Source organism: Spea bombifrons, chromosome 1 (genome assembly GCF_027358695.1).
Source record: "Spea bombifrons isolate aSpeBom1 chromosome 1, aSpeBom1.2.pri, whole genome shotgun sequence".
Taxonomy (NCBI): domain Eukaryota; kingdom Metazoa; phylum Chordata; class Amphibia; order Anura; family Pelobatidae; genus Spea; species Spea bombifrons.
Window position 1 is genome coordinate 9,239,080 of NC_071087.1, and position 15,670 is coordinate 9,254,749.

The following is a 15,670-nucleotide window of genomic DNA, read 5'->3' on the forward strand; positions in this document are numbered from 1 at the left end:
TTAAATTAGTTTCACGAGATCTCCCTGCGGTAACCCTGCGCTCCTTCTGATCTTGCAAACCATTCACACCCAAATATTTAGCAATGTTTTCCATTCATTTTCCAACTACCGATGCTAAGACTTCCTGGTCTGTAGTTAGTCTTCCCCCTGCTATCTTCAGTTACTAATGGCAGGAGTAGTTCCAGGTTAAATATGTCGGCCAACATTTTTTCCAGGACTTCTGTAAACACACACGCTTTATATATTTCCCTGCTTCTCCGTCCCGACTGGGGTCGCTTCCCTTCACCTTTCTCTCTAAAAAGGATACTGGAGCGATCAGGTTCTTTAAGAACCCAATAGAAGATTTCCATGCAACTCTATCTTTAGAGATCATTTAATATTTAGACTCTTTCGTGATATACAAAGGGAAGATCATAGCTTAACTCAAGATGATTCTGGGGAGAACTTTGTTATACAAATTAACGTGTGTACTCTCATGATAGATCATACAATGTTAGGAAGCCATTTTGTTTTAGTGGCTTGGGTAGCAGTTAAAGGACATCAGCAGCATCCCCTGTACTAACACAGTTAGAGATTGAGATATGCTCATGATGATGGTACATAGGGCATGGGCAAGCAAGGTTAACCTTTGAAGTAGGGTAACCTTTTGTTTTAGGAAACCAACCTCTACGTAGATTAGAGACATTGAGTTCATCCATACAGGAACGCGAGAGAAGCTGAATAAGCTCCCCAATCATATCTACATTAAGGGTAACTGTCCCCGACACAAAACCATAGTTTCTGCTTTTTATTTGGCGACTAGTGTACTTATTTGGGAGATTTGTAACCAAATAAAGTATTAGAAACATCACAACGATAACACTAAACGCCCAAACCAACCCTGGAAATAAATCCCTAATCAAGTAAAACTTTGCCCAATTCAGAATTTTTGCTGGGAACACTAAATTGCCATGTGACACAAAAGCAGGCTCTGATAGGTTGTTGCCATAGAATTTCAGGTATTCTTGATTCCTACTTGGATAAAACCACTTGGCAAATTCACTACAGACTATTGATGTTAACAGGACAACGTTCTGAAGGACAATACGGACAAAGGCCGAGTTCCTCCGGAGCTGAATTACTTTGAGGGATGTTGTTAATTTATACTCTGCCTTGGGCAACTTCAGAGAAAAGGTCCAAAGGGTCTGGACAGATTATCACAACTCGTGGCTTTGTGAATAGAGCGCCATGAGTATCTAAAAGGCCAAATGGTTTTCTATCAATTCTAGACCCCAAATTATCCATCTTTTTTTTATTTTCTCTTTCTTTCTTTCTTTCTTTCAGCGATGAGTTATTGCAAACAATCCAGCTGTAAGGTATTTAGAGACGCACACCCTGGTACTTTTATTTGCATGAATGAACTGAAACAAGCAGATGTTTTTAAGATTGAGCTGGAGTTAACTGTAGAGAACCAGCTCATCTACAGAGTATTAAAAAAATAAATAAAAAGAATGTGTACCCAAATAAAACAAAAATATGAGTATCGTAAAGACATTTATACTTATGACATAGGCAGACATACACAGATATGTGCATGTAATATATATATATATATATATATATATATATAACATATGGAGAGAGATGAGAGATAAGGGGTCTAGTTACTAAAGGGGGAATTGTTGTAGCTCCTTGACTCCACTATTCATTATAAAGGACCAACACCGCTGAGCTTCTGATGCAGAAAGAGCTTTGCCGATCCGTATTATGCCCTAGAACAGGGGCGTCCAACCTGCGGCCCTCCAGCTGCTGCAGGACTACATCTCCCATAATGACCTTTCAGCTAAGGGTCTGGCGGAGGAGGATGGGAGATTTAGTCCGGCAGCAGCTGGAGGGCCGCAGGTTGGACGCCCCTGCCCTAGACTCTTCACGAGGGTCTGGGGGGGGGGGGACAGCCGAAGAGTCCAATGTGGCTTTGTTTATTGCACCACAAGTGCTCTTCATACAAAACTGGTGCAGTCACCATAGCAACCTACAGAACGGTTCAGGTGGCTGCTCCACTTTCATATTTTAGGAGTTATACATAAGAAGAAAACCACAGAAGGATTCCGGAAGCAGACATTTTAAAATAAAAGAGTTTTAAGCCTGCATAACATTTTATGCCTTAGAAACAAAATAACAAAAACTCACTCGGGTTTAGGAACAGATTTCATAATCGGCCTTTATTGCAGAAAATATAACTGTATTTTACAACGCATTGAGACAAAAGCAGCAGGAACGATGGTGCTTTACAGATTCATTTATCAGTGAAAATTGGCACAAATGTTTGGGTGATCGGGGCAGAATCACCAGGTCGGATTATAACCATCGGGGTTTTCTTTTATCTGGACGGTGTTGACTGTTCAGCAAAAATCTTGATCATTGCATAGAAATTACATAAACAAAAAACAACGATATAGGCTATGATGTATAAGACACATACAAGTCTTTGGCCACAAATGAAAAAAAAAAAAACCCAAAAACCTTCAAACTGCCCTGGGAAAAGGTGACCTAAAAATAGGACGTTATCCACTGGGATGGTTGGTGGGATCCATATAACCAAACCAGGGCAAAAGGATGAAGTCATTTAATAATCTTGGTTTAATCTGGCATAGACTACATCTGTATTCTGAAATGCATCTAGACAAATGTAGAAATGTACCAAGTTTATAAAAAAAAAAAAAAAAAAGGCAACAACAACATCAACCTTATAGTTGAAGAACACAGTAAACATGTCTATCTGCTTGGCATGGAGGTTGGACTTCATCGATGAACGGCCGGTTCATTTAGCTCGCAGGTTTATCGCGGACAGTGACGGTGCCGTCTGCCATTCCAAAATAGACTCTCTCTGCCATGTTAATGAAGAGTCCGGTGTCCACCACCCCTGGGAGAAAGAGCAAAAGCCATCGATCAGGAAACATTTACTGAAGAGGACAGAACACACTGAGAAGTAAATCTTTAGGAAGAACTCCATAAAATGAACTCATTCTCCAGATATCCGACATAGAATGTGGCATACCGGAGGAACGTCAATGACAAAGAACCCCCGCCATATAACAAAACTCCATATAGAAAAGCCTTGACTGTAACAGAAGCGTCAATTAATTAGTTTATAATCCTAAAATTCAGGATCAATAAAAAAAATAAATAAAAACAATACACCTAGAAGTTATATTTTTCAATTATTTATCATCAAATTTTTATTGATTAAAAATCAATTATGAAATCAATTTTATTTGAACTTAAACTTGGATCAGTGAATACAACGGACCATTGGCACACAGGAGTGATGGGAGTGATAAAGGGCCATTGGAACCCAGGAGTGATGGGAGTGATAAAGGGCCATTGGAACACAGGAGTGATGGGAGTGATAAAGGGCCATTGGAACCCAGGAGTGATGGGAGTGATAAAGGGCCATTGGAACACAGGAGTGATGGGAGTGATAAAGGGCCATTGGAACCCAGGAGTGATGGGAGTGATAAAGGGCCATTGGAACACAGGAGTGATGGGAGTGATAAAGGGCCATTGGAACACAGGAGTGATGGGAGTGATAAAGAGCCTCTGTACGCCTATGAAGATATTCCATTAATAACCCTCTCTGCGCTGGATTTCTGATTCATTTCCTGTTATTTTAACGGATGAAAAAAAAAATGGCTTTACTTTTATAAATAAGGAAAGCGACCCAAACTTTTGAACAGTAATGTACTTCAAAAATCAGTCATATACTAAGAGGAAGCACGGAAATATTAAAATGATAGTTACACCTAATAGGTAGGTAGGTATATATATATATATATATATATATACACATACACACACACACACACACACACACGCAGAGCTTCAAAATTTCCATTAAAGCATTACAATAATTTCCATGAAAGAAGCAAAGTGTGGGTTATTAGACTAGAATCGGTTTCATCTCTGGTGGCGAGAAGAACATGAAATCGAATCACGCAGAGGCTGAGAAATGCCCTCTCCGGAGACGCACCTGGACTGGTGACACATATTACAACTACTCACAACGACTGCTGTAACATGCGGATTGGTCATTACAAGGCCACGTTAACCCACACGTACCCGTACCCTATAGCGGTAGCATCTACCAAATAGTTTTGCGATGATATATACAGTATATTTGCGTTATTTTCTGTATTGCTACATAATTGCATCTTCTGATTTTTTTTTTTTTTTTTATTACTTTGAATTTTAATCCCCATGGAGCCAAATTGAATCCCCAAATTAAACCCCAGTGAGCCATCCAGTGTAACAAAGACCACATTAACGCAGCATTTCTCAGCAAATTGTCTACCCCTTAGGGCACGCCAAGTGTCCAATGCATATATCAAAACTATATTATAACTGCGAGCCGGGCGTCTCGTCCGACATTATTGTCTCTCCTCACAAACGCTCTACTGGATGAATGGGCGAAAATTACCACGGAAACTCCCCAAAACCTTGTGGAAAGCCCTCCCAGAAGAGTGGAAAGGGAGGACTAATTTCATATTAACGTCTGTGTATTTAGAATGCAAGGTCATCAAAAGTCCCTCTTGGCATTATGGTCAGGGGTCCAAAAACTTTTGTCCATTTAGTGTGTGTAATTATATGTATATACTGTAGACGGCAGAGTTAAGCTTCTTATTTTTCTCCCCCGTATAATAGGGTTAATAGATTAAATTGGAGATGGCCGTTTGATAGACAGAATTACTGTCCAATAACTGTGCCCAGAGTGGGATTTTTGTTGTTTTTTACACTTTTAAAACAAAGTACTGTTGAACCTGAATAAATCACCAGAAAAGTGTATCCAGATGGCTATTTTCGTGGCTATCCTGCAACAATATATTATATATATGCACAATTGTATACTGCATGGGCTTGAGTGAATTATTTTGTTAATTTTTTTCAGGGAACGCATGGAACGTCTAAGATAGGAGGGGGATTCAGAGCACACCATCTTAAACAATCATGGCCCCGGTTTTGTTAGGGACTTCCATATATTAAATAAATCTTAAAAAATAAAAATAAAAAAACATGTTGGAGAAAGAACAAGAAACTGTGATAATGTATAATAAGTGACCTTGTATAATATATGGTTAAATTAACAAGACTTCAAAGTCTCCATAAACATTGAGTTATGCATTATTCCAGCTCAGCCCTTCGATCATATTGGCTCGATTATAGGCCGCACCCGAACCGAATATAGGCCGCACACTAAAAGTTAGGTGCTTTCCTAAAGAAATTTTCTTAGTAAAGAAAAAAACAAAAAAAAACCACACAGAATAGATAGAATAGATATGCTGCCACTCTGCCCACCCCAGATATCCTGCCACCCTGCCCTCCCCGAGATATGCACCCGTAGACTTACCAAAGCAGACTCCCGGTGTCTTGCGGGGGACACCTACGCAATACGCGTAAACAACTTCCGGAGATTGTTAAAGCACATCACGCAGACGTTCACCGGCTGCGGCGATGTGAGCGTAAACGACCTCGGCTGCCGGCGCATCTGCACGATGTGCTTTAACAATCTCCCTTGCCGGGACTTCCCATATTGTTAAAGCACATCGTGCAGACGTGCTGGCAGCGGAGGTCGCTTACGCTCACATCGCCGCAGCCGGTGAACGTCTGCACGATGCGCTTAGACAATAACAACCCCGTGGGAAGTGCTGGCAGGGGAGGCTGTCTCAGCGTATCGGAGAGTAGGAAGCAGGTCCCCTGCAGCGCTGCGGGGGATCTGTATCCTAACCCTGCTGCCTGCCCGGTGCCCGGAACTGCATGTCCCGGGCGTCGGGTGATACGAATTGCGCATTCCTGCGCTAGACTCCGAATATAGGCCGCACCCTCACTTTAAAGACTTAAAGTAGGGGGAAAAGTGCGGCCTATATTCAGGCAAATACGGTATATAATTATATATATATATAGCAAATAAAGTTAATGCACTCAGTGAGTCTTCTTTTTATAAAGTTTATCGGCTTTCTTGAGAAAGGCTCATTGAGAGCTGAAACGTTGGACCTTCACTAAGCCGATAAACTTTATAAAAAGAAGACCCACTGAGTGCATCAACTTTATTTGCATTCTGTATACACTTTTTGGATTGCTAGCACCCGGGCATATTACAAATGTTTCTAGTTAAGAGAGTGCGTTACATACTATATCTTTTGTTATATATATATATACACACACACACACACACACACACATTGTATTTGTGCAAAAGAAAAAGCCTGAATACAAGACTACCCTATAAGAAAAAAGTTTTACTAGTAAATATTAATTCATACGTAAACTTCATGTAAACGTCATGTTACCCCGGTGATCCGTCATAGAAGCCTCGGCGGAAGTGCCAGCAGCAGCGGAGGTTACCAGAGAGCAGAGAATAGGACCCAGGTCCCCTGCAGCGCTGCGGGATTCTGGATCTTAGTCTTGTAGTCAGACCTCTATTCGAGGTCTGATTAGAAGACGACCTCGAAAATAAGACGACGGGTATTTGTCAGAGCATCTGCTCTGAAAAAAATCTTGTCTTATAATCAAGCAAACACACACACACACACACACACACACACACAAACATACATATATATACACACATACACAAACACACACACACATTATTATTAAAACAATATATATAATTATTGATTTATATAAAATAGAAAAACACATCACCTCCTTTTAGCATTTACATAAATCCACTCCAGTTGGTCAGACATGCCTGGTTTACTGTGTTATAGCTGTATAACACAATAATAATAATAAATAATATAGCATTACTTGGTAACGGTCTAACACAAGTCACTGAAGTGAAGGGCTCCTGAAAAGAATATCAGCTCATACACAGAAATGTGTCGCCATCTAGTGGACATATATATTACATGCAGTTTAGAAAACCCCAAAACTATTTGAAATTAAAATATTTTAATCATTGTAGAAGATTCCAAAATATTTTAATGTCCTATTCTGTACACATACATATATATATTATATATATACATATATATATATACATATATATATATATATATATATAATCCATGACATACCTCACCTTTCACAATTGATATACTTATCATATGGTGTTTTTTTGTGCCCACCTTCTAAATAGTGCAGGACCCTTCTATTTCATAGGAGAATGGAAGGAGAGGAGAGAGAAGAGAAGAGGAGAGGAGAGAGAAGAGGAGAGGAGAGGGAGAGAGATAGAAAAATAAAAATCACCTGGTATCATTTTGATTGCTGTATTGACAATATTCCAATCATACACCTTATCGAATTTCCAGTCTAAAAGGAAATTCCCGTTATCTGTAACCACCGGGCCCTGGGGAGAAAAAGTAAAAGAATGTTTCACATTTTCAATTGGGCAGCGCTAGCCTGATACGCTGATGGAGAATTTTGTTAATGGGACGAATAAGCTTTGTTAATGGGCACTGTCTGTTATCGGGTAACTCCGTCTCACCCTCTCTTGCGTATTTAAAAAGGTAGGCATTTCTCCCATCAGCTACACAGATCCTGAGTGAGAAACCGAAGTCATCATTGCAAAGAATTTGCTGGATATGTAAACGATAAGTAATGAAAAACTTACAGCTTTGCTAACGGCCATCCTCAGATCGGCGACTCCACCGAAGCGGCTTTGTATTGCTTTGATGACCGGCACGTAAGCCATTGGAATAACTTCAATAGGAATGCCCTTCTTCCACTGCTCACCAAAATTCTTGGAATCTTTTCTATATAAAAAGGTAATGGAGTAAATAAAAAGCAATACACGTTTGCCTATAATGGTCATTACTATTGCTTTCTATTAGATTGTGTTACTCATCTGTAAAACAAGGACTGCCTTTTGTAAATACTTCTCCATCCTCAATTATTAATACATATTTTTCAAGATTTTCCTTGGAGTAGACAGTTTTGTGTTAAAAGTTACCAAAGGCCAGGCCTGGCTATCCGGCAAATGGCTGGTGGGACGGTGGCCAATGGTGCATGATAGTCACCAGATCAGCCATCAGCCTTCTGGTCGCCAGTCCAGCCCAGCCAAAGCCAACATGGATTTACAGTATAAATTATATTTATTATATATAAACAAATACAGCAGTGTATAATAATGCCAAATAAATTGGTTTAATGACAGACATAACTGCATCTCTTTTTTATAGGCTAACTACAAATCTCTTGTTCTCTGGTAATTCTGGTCTGCTTCAGAAAAAAAAAGTAAAAATAATACTTTAAGGGTGAATGAACAGCTTTGATATCATTGGGGGGGGGGACATGTTTTGGGAGAAAAAAAGCAGAGGCAGTTTCAGAAGATAAATTTCATGTTCCGATATATAGTTTCTGGGAACAAGCATTGATTAGGAGTCTTTGAATTTTGGATTATAAAAACTTTAATTACTTAAATGAAGCTGAACTAGAAAGTCCAGTAAAGACGAATCAGAACCATTAGTTAAAAATGTATAACCCCCCCTCCAAAAAATATTCACTCAGACAACACATACTTACTGTATAAAAAAAAAGCAAGCTTTCTATCTATGACGTGTAGTCGGACGTTGCTCTTACCTGTAATCAGCAATGACAATGAAAGATTTTGCACAGCCGGCAACGATTTTTTCCTGTGTCAAACAGCCACTGGAACATGAAAAGAAAAAGAAAAGAAACGGTTAGTCCGGCCGATGATATTTATATATTAACATAATTCACTAGAAGAAGAAAAACATTCATATTAAGTCATTTAACAAGATTGTTTTGTTGTATAGAAGGACAAATATCCATTTTTCTTCTACATTTTGCTGGAACTGGATGGTTCTGATGGTGACATCAGTGGGGATGTATTTTTACATTTTACCACATTTTTATTTTAAACTTTTATTTATTATTATATTATTATTATAACTAATCACATTGGGATTGGTAAACGGGGCTGCATTGTCTTGCATGGTTGAATGCAGTACCTGTACTCAACCTGCAGGGGGAGCTCAGAGTTCTCTGGCGGGCATGGAGAGCCCTTCTTGAGAACTTGTTTGTTTTTTAATGAGCGCCGACCATCTTGCGAGAGGCAAAGTCTTGCTATGGCGCTGGTGACCACTCTCTCCGGTCACAGTGCATCCTGGGGTGGGTTTTCGGTGTCGCTGAATGCCCTCGTCATCAAGGGGTTAAAATACATCCAAAGCTTATTCTGGAGAAGCCACATAAATGATAAATTACATTACGTTTTTAATCTGATATCTTAAGATAAAACCGTGGTTCACCAATGAAAAGTATATTAAAAAATAACTGATGGTAGTTCCTATAGACGAGAACTGAAAATAAAATATTTGTATTTTAGATTAATTCAGTGGACTGATCAGCTGTTTAGTTTTCACCATTATCATGTCAAGAAAAACTCTCAAAATATGTGTAGAAAAAAGTAAGACTGGGGTTATAAAAACATATTATGGCCCAGATACCGGCAGCCAGAATCCGATACGTAAGGAACAGTTCTAGACGAATCAACAGCATGTTTTGGTCTTTTCGTTGGTTTTCCAGATAAATGTAACCAAGGACGAGACGTATACTTTACCCTCCTCCTTTGATGAGGTTGAGATTAGAATCCACTTCGTCTGCTCCATCGATAGCGACGTCGAGCTGTATAAATAGAGACATTAAAATAAAGCCAGCCGAGCGCAGAAGAATTAAAACAAAAAACGATTCTGCACAATTCATATTAATTGCAGCGGAAATATCTATTTAAAGAAATAATGGAAAAAATAATGAGAATGTTTTATGGTAGACAATTCTAAATTTGCCGTCAGACTCTTAAATCTCTAAAGCTGAATAAATTCCGCATAAAAAAATATATATACATTTTTTTTTAAATACGTATATATATATATATATATATATATATATATATATATATATATATATATATATATTATATACACACATGTATACGCACACACACTTACTTTCATATGGTGCCAGTGAAAACGTTTCTTTTCCTCTTACGCCACAAAACACAGAACCCGCATGGTTTCAGAACGTTAAAATGCACCAGAGATGCAAAAAGGAGTTTATTTATTTACCAAAAGTGAGAGTTGGCAGAAAAGTTGCGGTTTTAACTCTTACTTCCCGGGTTCATTATGAATGGACGATGCTAGCGAGTTTCTCCAGGGTGAAGAGCTGAGCTGGACCGATATAATTCAACGTGTCTGAAGACTTTGAATAAATCTCACTAATTTTACTATCCATTATACAGGGCCAGCCAAGCTCTTTTTGCAGAAGAGGGTTGGACTTTCATACTTAATGATAAATAGCTAAAAGACAACTCTCCCGCAAACAGCTGGAGGGCTTCATATCAGCCACGTCAGGTACGTTAATATTTAAGCCTCCAGCATTAACACAAAATTCATAAACCTATTTTTCTGAAAGATTTGGATGTGAAAGTGATCTAATGATTGACAGAGACATTGCTGTATTCAGCAGGGTTCGGTACGGTGCCTACCTCAGGGTGCCGGTCCAAATCACTCAGCGTTAGACCATTCTGAAGGATCAGCTGCCGGGCCTGCAAAAATTCACAAAAAAAATCTTTTTTTTTTTTTTTTGTAGAAAACAGAAAATGTCCTCTATAGCATGGAAATGTCTGCATATTACATGAATTAGGGGTGAAACTGGACGTGAACCCAACTAGAACTTGAAAGAAGAATTCTCTGGAGATGGAGCAGAAATCCATGAAATTAACATCAAAATGCAGCTTGTGATAGCGTATAAGTCAGGGGTCTCCAACATGCAGCCAGTGGCCAGATGCAGCCCGCCAGACATTAAAGTGTGGCCCACATGAGATCTGAAGCAGTAATCACACCTCCAACCAGAGTTGCGCCTGTTTTCGTCCGCTTCTCTTCTTTCTTCGCCCGCTTCTCTGCGAACCAGGCCTCCAGGAGTACTTCCACCGAAGCTCAGAGCCACGGGGACAGCCTCTCTGGAAGTATTCCTGGTTCACAGAGAAGCGGGCGAAGAAAGAAGACACGTAATTACTCCAAGAAGCCAGAATAACGAAGTTGGATTTAAATAAAGAGAAGCATCTCCGCACTTCTTTCTCCACATCTTCATTATTCTGGCTTCTCCGAGTACTTCCGCAAAAGGGCTGAGCCAGTTAACAAACGGCAACTCGGAAGTTAATGAATGAAGGTCGCTGTTACTATCAAATTTTAACAACTTAAATCAGTTGAATCGGAAGCACTTAATATACGAGCTTCACCCACCAAACGCAGCCATCAGCCAGTTAACCCCAAGGACACTCGATTGACACCGTAGGTCTGACCTGAACCCTAAACTCCATCAGTCTGCAACTTCTTACGAGACAGAATCTCATCGCCTGTTATTTTATGTAACATTCATGCGCTAATTTTAAGCAGCTTTGTATAGAGAACATTTTTTTATTATTATTATTAATTAAATTTTTTGGAAACCTGTTTTACCTGGAAAGATGTCGGCACACAGACAACGTTCATGTTTTCCTGTTTCACCCTTTCAGCTTCATCGGGGGGAAGAAAATAAAAAATTATTATACACGCCTGCATTACATCCGTCACATGGAGACTTGTTCAGAGGATCTCATTTTTTGCAGGATGCACCGATTACTCAAAATACACTCAATACAGGTGTAACACGTGCACATTTCTCAAGGATATTAGTTGCCAGGTTATTAATATTTAATAATGGAATAGAATGTTACTATACCGAGACGATTCACCGCATGAACTATCGTGGATCCGCTTCCAATTCCAAGCGCCTGGTTATTCTGCAAAATATGTTTTTTTTTTTTATTAAACCTAGAATTTCTAAATCATTCACTATGTCCCACTTTGATCGTTATATCATCCGACCTATGTAAAATAAATAAATACAAATGTAATGTTAACCTAGACACTAATTAAAAGGTATTTGTTTAGGTATTTGCCAGCAACGCTTCCCCCCCGGCTCCCCTCTGGGGTAGAAGTAGGAGGTACGTAATTATAATAATAATTATAATAAAAAATTATATATAAGAAATCCTATTTACTAAAATGACTGAAATCAGTAAGGATCTGTATAGTTCTGGGCACTTCCCCAGCACACAAACCAAACCCCCCATACTGTACCTTCACGTGATTATCCACCGCAGCGCACCCCGCCAGCTTCTTCGCCTCTTCCGTCATCCTGCAGAGAGTAGTGAGCAGCCGACGCTGGATCATGCGCTGTCCGCAACGGGATGAGGTCCGAGCTGCCAAAGACAAAGACAGAACGGTTTCTGGTTGTTTGGTACTTCATCGTCCTCGGCCGTGACCCGCAGCTACTGTATCAGGCATGTTTACCAAGGGAGGCGCGAGCAACAATCAGTTCCCAGCTCGTTAAATACCAAATATTGTACACGGATTAGCGTGGGATTTAACTATTTCACAGCCTTCCACACTTTGCAGGCCTATGATGGCTTTGCAAATAAAATAATGCCCCATTCAAGGTACAGCTGCCTGCCTAGGGAGGAATAAGAGATCCTGGGGGGGGGCAGTGTTTTTGTGCCATATATAAAGCATCCATGAATCATTTAACTTGTCCTAGTTAAAATGTTGACTATTTATATACTTATCTCCTAACTATAGCAAAAAAAGACTTGCATCCCAGGGGAGAAAATGTGTCCTGGCCCCTGGTGCGCAAAGGGTTAAAGTGGCATTTTTTATTTCTTTTTTTAATCAGTGTTAGCATAGAGGCTGTGGGGTGTCTGACAGAACATAAAGGAGCAGTCTTGCCAAATACAAAAAAAAAAAGAGACCCAAAGGATTTATTCACTAAAGGGATAGTTGGTAGAAGAGAGTGCTGGAGAGTTGAGGTTGAAGGCCAGGATAGCCCTGCGTAATGTATAGGTAAATCAGTTCTGCTTACACGGTGAATAATGCATTACAGAGGGCAGGAGAAACTGGCCAGTGTCAGCCCTTCATAATGAATAGTGAAGTGAGGAACTCACCTGCAAACTCTCCCTTAGTGAATAAACTCCAAAGACTGTTCCTCTAAACGGAAAAGTGAGCACCCCGTTAAATAAATATCTCGTCTACCTAGAATAACATCTATAAAGAATAAGACGATGTAACTCGGACAGCAACGAACAAACTTACACCACATCCTGGCAGAGCAAGTTCATCGATTTAGTAACTTCCCCTGATTATTAAGCTCCGAGAGCGCGGATCAGGGGACAAGTCACGACTTGGAGAGGTTTAAACAATTCACTGTATTGGGTTCCACAAATTCTTCTGGGAGACTGTTCCATTTATCTACTACCCTCTCTGTAAAGTAGAACTTCCTTTTGTTACATCCAAGTCTCTGATCCTCTAGATTCAGACCATGACCTCTTGTTCTAACATTGCTCCTTCTTTTAAATAAGCGTGTCTTCTGTACTTTGTAAAATCCCTTTAAGTATTTAAATGTGTCTGTTATGTCTCCTCTCTCCCCCAAGTTATACATATTAAGATCCCTTAGTCTTGCCTGATCATTTTTGTCCTATAAACCACTTAACATTTTCGTAGCTCTCCTCTGAATCCTCTGCAATGTCTCAATATCCTTCTGGAGATGGGGTCTTCAGAACCGTACACGACAGGTGAGAGCATTGTCTGCTCATCAGAAATAATTACTCCAAAGTCCCTCTCTTCCGTTGTCACTGACCGTAAAGCCCCCAATGCTGTATTCTGCCTTGGGTTTTGTAAGTCCCAAGTGCATTACTTTACATTTATCAACATTAAACTGCAGCTGCCACAATCTTGACCATTCTTTTACTTTACTGAAGTCATTCCCCATTTGAGTTGTTCCACCCTGAATGTCTACCCTGTTACAGACTGTTGTATCATCCACAAAACGATATACCTCGCTATTAAGACCTTCCGTAATATTATTAATAAAAATATTAAGAAGTACGGACCCCAATACTGATCCCCGAGGTACCCCACCAGTGACAAGTCCTCCCTCTGCATACACGCCATGGACTACCACCTTCTGCCTCCTGTCACTCAACCATTGGCTTATCCATTCAACTCTTCTGGCATCCAAACCCAAAGACTGCAGTTTATTTATGTCTTCTGCGAGGGACGGTGTCAAGTGCCTTACCGAAACCTAGAGAGGCGATATCGACAGCTCCTCCTGGGTCTATTATTTTACTTATTTTGACGCTTTATAGGACCTCATATAAAATAGCTGGGAATCCACCACAAATATCTGTTTGTATCCTTTTCTAACGTAAGAAAAAGGAAACACAACACACTCTTCTAGAACTCATAGGGTTAAAATTTAAATTTGGTGCATGAAAAATCTCAGAAGCACAAGTGAGGTCACGGCTTTGAGCGCGGTTCAAATGGATTCTGACAACATCCTGTCTCATAAAAGAGTAAAAACTATACGATGTCATTAATTACTGACGATGAATAGATTGCAAGCTTTCAAGACTACCTAGGACTCTTCTTCAAGCATATTATACCCGATCCAATCTGTAACACTTAATGCAGCAATTAATAATAAAAAAAAAGGAAGTGACACGATTATTTTCACATATTAAAAGAGGAACAAAGAATACATTTCCACGGAATCAAAATAAATGTTCTTCCTCAATAAGGTCAGTTGATTAACCCTTAGAAAGAGTTATTAGGAAACTTAGGGCTACAAAACGAACTCAAAAGCGATAACCGCGAGCAAAGCGTTTACCCTGAAATTGAACGGCTTGGGGTTTGTCGTCTCCTTGTACAGCTCTAACTAGATCTATGGGTATAAGAAAACCAAAATACGTAAAGCGGCGGCGAAATTCAGAATATTCTACTAAATGTGAACGTAGCGGCAGCCATAGAGGGAACGCAGGCTCGGAGTAGTAGGAGTCTCTTCTCCTTCCGTACTCATTACCACCGTCCCCTACTGCAACAGCGCTACGTAATCCGCTGGCGCTATATAAATTAACGTAAGGAGACAGATTTGCTTGCCTTAACAAATTCCACACAGCAGAACAAGCAATCATGCGGGTTGTTGTTATTAGATCAGTATTGATTGATACAATATACAACATTGTAGCTGTGAAAAGAATGACACAAAACCATTCACACTCACAGTTCTAGATCCTGTGTGTATCCCAGTGCAATCACGCTGCAAACATCATGGTCCCTTCCCAGTAATGCACTGGGGCAGGGTGACATCATCCTTGAAGGTGGAGTTTTCTGTGGGAGGGGTGTGTGTTAAAGGGACAGATCTGATTTATGTTACACTTTATTTAACCCCTTCAATCCCAATTTTTGTCGGTTCAGCGATGATTCTCTGTTCCTGTAAATAGTGTACCCATGTAAACTATATATTGTTTTTTCAAGGAGAGATAGAACTTTCTTTTTATACCATAGTTGGATGATTAGCTGAAAATTTAGAATTAGAAATTTAGTAAAAACTAGCAAAAATTTGAAAAAAACATCTAAGTTTCTTTACATTTTCCCTCTGAATCCTCACAAAATTAGGTAAAGAGACAGAAAATTCCATCCAGATTTATCAATTCAGGTGTCCTGATTTCAGAAATACCTAATTTATACAGATTTTCCATATTTTCCAAGCACATATAGGCAACATACTATACTATACATAACATACTATAAAGTGTACATTACTTTATACAAAGCCGTAAAATTTTTACATTAGGTAT

The 15,670-nt window shown here is 39.6% G+C and overlaps 1 protein-coding gene across 1 annotated transcript; it reads right to left on the bottom strand.

Moving 5' to 3' along the window:
- Positions 1 to 2,590: 2,590 nt before the first annotated feature.
- RPIA (ribose 5-phosphate isomerase A) lies at positions 2,591 to 15,178 on the bottom strand. Its single transcript, XM_053458137.1, has 10 exons — positions 15,094 to 15,178; positions 12,120 to 12,241; positions 11,719 to 11,779; positions 11,457 to 11,512; positions 10,484 to 10,543; positions 9,560 to 9,624; positions 8,560 to 8,628; positions 7,592 to 7,733; positions 7,228 to 7,327; positions 2,591 to 2,902 (listed from the first exon to the last, which is right to left on the bottom strand). Exons 2-10 carry the CDS (start codon positions 12,210 to 12,212, stop codon positions 2,805 to 2,807), a joined length of 744 nt encoding a protein of 247 aa, XP_053314112.1. The 5' UTR covers positions 12,213 to 12,241; positions 15,094 to 15,178; the 3' UTR covers positions 2,591 to 2,804.
- Between the last annotated feature and the right edge of the window lie 492 nt (positions 15,179 to 15,670).

Excerpts from the sequence above, each read along its gene's own strand:
- RPIA (XM_053458137.1), bottom strand. The coding sequence starts at position 12,212 with ATGATCCAGCGTCGGCTGCTCACTACTCTCTGCAGGATGACGGAAGAG. Across the intron at positions 8,629-9,559 it reads AACCTCATCAAAGGAGGAGG|TGGCTGTTTGACACAGGAAA; the intron begins GTAAAGTATACG and ends TTCATGTTCCAG. Across the intron at positions 7,328-7,591 it reads GGATGGCCGTTAGCAAAGCT|GGCCCGGTGGTTACAGATAA; the intron begins GTAAGTTTTTCA and ends TTTTCTCCCCAG.